Source organism: Gavialis gangeticus, unplaced genomic scaffold, assembly GCF_001723915.1.
Source record: "Gavialis gangeticus isolate Ggan-Ray unplaced genomic scaffold, GavGan_comp1, whole genome shotgun sequence".
Classification (NCBI taxonomy): Eukaryota; Metazoa; Chordata; order Crocodylia; family Gavialidae; genus Gavialis; species Gavialis gangeticus.
The window spans coordinates 30,782,609-30,787,363 of NW_017728994.1; the positions used below are offsets into that span (position 1 = coordinate 30,782,609).

Genomic DNA, 4,755 nt, shown 5'->3' on the forward strand with positions numbered 1-4,755 from the left:
GGGGGGGGGGGGGGGGCGTGGGAGAAGGATGAATAGTAGTGGTGTGCTGGGCTCCAGAGCTGCTTGAAACAGGAACTCTGTGCAGACTCCACATTGACCAGCCAGTGAGCTCAGAGCTCATAGCACCTGCAAGCTCTGGCAGGAGTATTGCTGATGTGGGTGAGCTCAGAGATCTCTCTGTGCATAAGGCACTCAGCCAAAGGGGGCTGTGACCATGCTACTATACCCCCCCCTCCCCCATCTACCCCTGCTTTTACCCAATGGTGAGTTGTCCGTGTGTCCATACTCATATACAAAGAAGTGAGGTTTGCTTTAAAATTGTTACTCCAATACAATACCTATTATGGATGCAGTTATACTGGTCTAAAGGTGCCTTATATCAGCATAGCTTATTTCTGCATGGGAATAAAGTGCATAGGCAGTATAAAGTGTATTTATACCTGCATAACTGTATCTGTGCTTGGGGAGAGAAGGGGATATGTGCTGTTTTAGTTATACTGGTACAGCATCATTCTTGTGTGCAGGTGATAAGTGTGTCACTCCATTACAGTCCATTTCTTTCTGTTTCAGATCTTTTCTGGCCTTTTAGTGAACCTCCCATCTGTGATGGGATGGCTGAACTGGCTCAAGTACTTCAGCATCCCCCGATATGGCCTGACAGTGAGTAGAAAATAATGTTATTCTTTAAGGGATAAGATGCCCAATAGAGTCACTTCTGGAAGAAGACACATGCAATTCTTTTGAAAGTTACTAATTAGGATTCTCTTTTTTTAAAATTAATTTTAAAAGAGTTTAAAAAATAGTTCCATTCCCAGAGAATGAACTGCTCTGCTGGACCACAAAATAAGTATGTTGGTACCAGCAAAGGGAGGAACTATCCTATACTGTGGACCATCCATAGGCCACTCCCCTATCCAGGTCCTAGATAAACCTTCACTGTGGGTAAGAGGGCAATTCAGTATGTTATGTGGCAGAGCATGGGTCTCCAGAATCTCATTCCAGCTGCTGGCCATGTTTCTGACCACTAGACTGAGACACCAAACTCTTTCTTGAAGACTATCAAGTAGCTTCTCAGAAAGCCATGACAAAGAGCTTCAAAGCAATCAGAGATTTGGAGTTTCTTATTTTTCAAGAACTCAGCTTGGGACCACTGAAAGGGGCTTGATATTTACAGTGTTGGTGCTTAACATTTTCTAATACGAAGATCCCTTCAAGGTGTTTGCACATCTGTCATGCAAAATCATTACCCCTTCTTGAAAATCTAGATTCATATCTTTTGGACACTACTTAGAATGGATTTAAACCAGTGAACATAGCTGAGAAATAAATGGTACATCTTTGTCTGATAGAGTGAGCCAAAGTAAAGAGAAACCAAATATAAAGATCATTGTTTTTTGCCAAAATGTTCACGTTTTAGTCTGTGTCTCAGACTGGTGTTGCATTGTTTTACTACATTTTGGTGTCTGACTTTCTCTTCAGGCCCTGCAAGTAAATGAGTTTAGAGACCTGTACTTCTGCGGTAAGAATAGCTCAAATATCACGACATCCATAGGAGATACCCCTGCTTGTTCTCCGGATACCTTGCAGTTTGGAGAAATGTAAGTCTTACCTCATCGTGGGCCTCCTGTTTAAACAATAATGAATTGTCTGGGGGGAAGTTCCCATGACCATTACTTTGGAGTCACTGCATTGATAGCCGCCTACAAGTACATCGGAGTGAACACCAAGATTTAGGTGAGCAACTCTTCTGGAAGGCATCTCAAGGGAGGACAAGAACCAATGGACATAAGCTTATAAAGGGTAAATAAGATGCAAGGAATAATTTCTTTTCTGTAAGGGTCACCAGAATCTGGGACACTCTCAGCAGAGGTGGTGCAGTCACCATCCTTGGAGGTGTTCAAGAGGAGGCTGGACAGGTACCTTGTTGAGCTTATCTGAGCCCAATAACTTCCTGCCCATGGCAGGGGACTGGACTTAATGATCTTACAAGTTCAAGTTCTACAATTCTATGATTTCTCACAGTAAGCCAGTATTTTTATGAAAATGGCATAAACTACCATCCTGGATTTTAGAAGTTTATGCTGAGCTATCACAGCTCCCTAGTATAGTGCAGCAGGAACAAAATAACTACTTCTCTTCTCTGAAATCAGTTTTGGGTATCTTGGCCAAGACTTGTCTTTATAAAGGACAGTTTAACATACTGTTGAGATCCAGTCCCTCACTGTAAGGTATCAGCAGCCAGAGAACATTTGGAGGTTTTATACTCATGCTTATATGAGAAGTGGAAAGGTACCCAGCCCTCAGAGATGGTTTAGGAATACTGGCCATGTGTAGATGAAACAAGGGGGTTGTGTGCATGACACTTTAAAGCAGACTAAATGCTTTTGCATTTTATACATACCATTAGAAAGGAAAAAAATTACACTTGCTGAACTTAATTCCTATGGTTAACAATGAACCACGTTCAATGACCAGTGTTATGACTGGAGATCTTGTGCCCATGAGAACTGTTCCAGCCATCATATTTTCTTGTATCAACTACTGGATGATTGGTAGCTGTAACAGTGTTGGTGTCTGCACATGTCAATGGCGTATTGTGCATTCATTACAGCCACTGTAGGAAATTTGGTGGCATAATCCAAGGGGTTTTAATTTGCTGCCCCTACAGACACGGAGTGAAGCACTGGGCTCCATGTGGCCCAAAGGCTCTGCAGGAAGCCCTGCAGGCAGCCTGGCAGCAGCCCGGGAAGACAGGCTCTGCCCAAGAAAAGCGGCGAGCCTGATCTTTTTTTTTTCTTCCCCCCCTTGAGTCTGCCTGCCTGCCTGAGTTGTGCATGGCCCCAGTGCTTCCCTCTGCAACTGCGGTGCCCCCTGGGACTGCCTGAGCCAGGTGCCTGGAGGTGGGTGCCACCTAGGGGGTGGTGCTGCTGCTGTTGCAGAGGGAAGCACCAAGCCACCTCCCCACAGCCCAGGGACCACTCCACACGCTGGCAGCTCGCCCTCTCCTCCCTGCTGCTGCAGAGGCAGATAAGTTTGGGTGTGTGCATGACACAGGGGCTTAAAGGGCCCTAAATTGAAGTGATGTTTTTAAAAACCCACCACTTCAATTTAGGGCCCATATTTCGTCTACACATGCACAAAGAAGTTATCTTAGCATGACATATAGGAATGGGCTCTAAATCAGAGTTGAAACAATACGTTGCATGCCTGAGTCTCTTCGACCTTTGATGTGTTGGTGGAAGTGGCACTGGGATGACACATGATGAAACCCTGGTAAGGGCAATCTAGAGGGTAGGGAAAATGGGAAGTGGAAGATCCAGTGATAATCACTCCACTCTGATGAACTGCTGTTTGGAGAAGCTATCTAACCTCTGTGCACCACTGGTTTCCTTTTGTCAAGCACCTGAAGAGCTACAGCAGAACATATCAGCTATTACTGTTAAATGTTAACTTCTGTCCCATGTCCCCTGGCAGGTGTTATGGTGAAACATACCTGTGTAGCCAAGGAATTACACCCACTAACTGGGCTATGTGGGAAAACATTGTGGCTCTGGTCTGCATGACTTCCATCTTCCTCCTGATAGCCTATGCAAAACTCCGGCTTATGAAGAAGTTTACTTAGCTTCACCTATTACCTTGATCCACCACTTTGACTTCCAAAGCATGGACTTTGACTTGCAAAGCATGTCAGTTTAAGGGATCTGAACCTGTAGTCACTGATGCTCATTAAGATTTCAATGGGCTTAGATGGGCATCAGATCAGAAGATTCCCATTGACTTCAGCAAGCATCAGATCAGGCCGTAAGTGCTAACCAAGGCCACTTTTTTTCCTTGAGACTGATCCCCATGATGCAACTGTATGTGTATGTGTATATATTCTGTTTTATTACTGTCTGAAGTTGAATTGTTGGCTCTGTTGTTTTTTTTAAGGAGCATTTAGAATAATGCGTTCTCTTGCATATGTATAACTTTGTATAATGCATGTTGTGTAACTCATTATCAGGAATCCTGGTTTTCTCTGTTTAAAAATCACAAATTCTTTGATTAAAAACAAAAAACCCAAATTCTCTGATTAAAAAACCCCCAAATCCATGTTTTTCCGCTATTTAAAATGAAATGCCACTATCTAGATATAGGGATCCGCTGAACATAATGTTTTATTGATATATTTATCATTTTAAAGCATTTGGAAGCCTACCACTGCCTCAATTATTATAATAAAATTAATTCTAAATACCTATGTATATTGGCATTTGATATTGGGTTTTTTAATCATGGAAAATCAGAGCTCCCCCTGCTCTCTTCATTCACCAGGACATGGGTCCAGCTGCAGCTGTCCCCACCACTGGTTTGTGGCACTGAGCAGTACTGATATGCCAGTGTCTTGCCCATGCCCCTCACTCCTGACCTGCAGCCCCCGTCTGCCCCCAACTTGCTTCCTCCCTGCACCAGGACATGAGTCTAACTGCAGCTGTCCTTCCTGCAGCTTTGTGGCTCTGAGCAGAGTTGGCCCCTGCTATTCTGCTCCCTGTGCCTGTGCCCAGACCTCAGTGGTCCCTGTCCCCATGTCCTTTCTGGGAAGACCTTGACTGGGGCTCAGGGAGTGGGCTGGACCTGTTTCTAGCTGGGCAAGCCCCCTTCCTTCCAGGTCAGCCTCCCCTTGCACAGGCTACTGTAGGCGGGTAAGGAGAGCTCAAGGTCCAGCTCTGGTGGTTGCTTCCATACAGAGCGTCCCCAACCCCCCCCCCCCCACAC

The 4,755-nt window shown here is 44.8% G+C and overlaps 1 protein-coding gene across 1 annotated transcript in view; it reads left to right on the forward strand.

The window, feature by feature from the left end:
* Window positions 1-4,050, forward strand: part of LOC109287432 (ATP-binding cassette sub-family G member 2-like) — a 34,365-nt gene extending 30,315 nt beyond the window's left edge. Inside the window, exons 14-16 of the mRNA XM_019502521.1 lie at window positions 571-660; window positions 1,480-1,598; window positions 3,475-4,050. Of these exons, the coding sequence (XP_019358066.1) occupies window positions 571-660; window positions 1,480-1,598; window positions 3,475-3,622 (357 nt within the window). The 3' untranslated portion in view covers window positions 3,623-4,050. The remainder of the gene's footprint in view (window positions 1-570; window positions 661-1,479; window positions 1,599-3,474) is intronic.
* The last annotated feature ends 705 nt before the right edge of the window (window positions 4,051-4,755 follow it).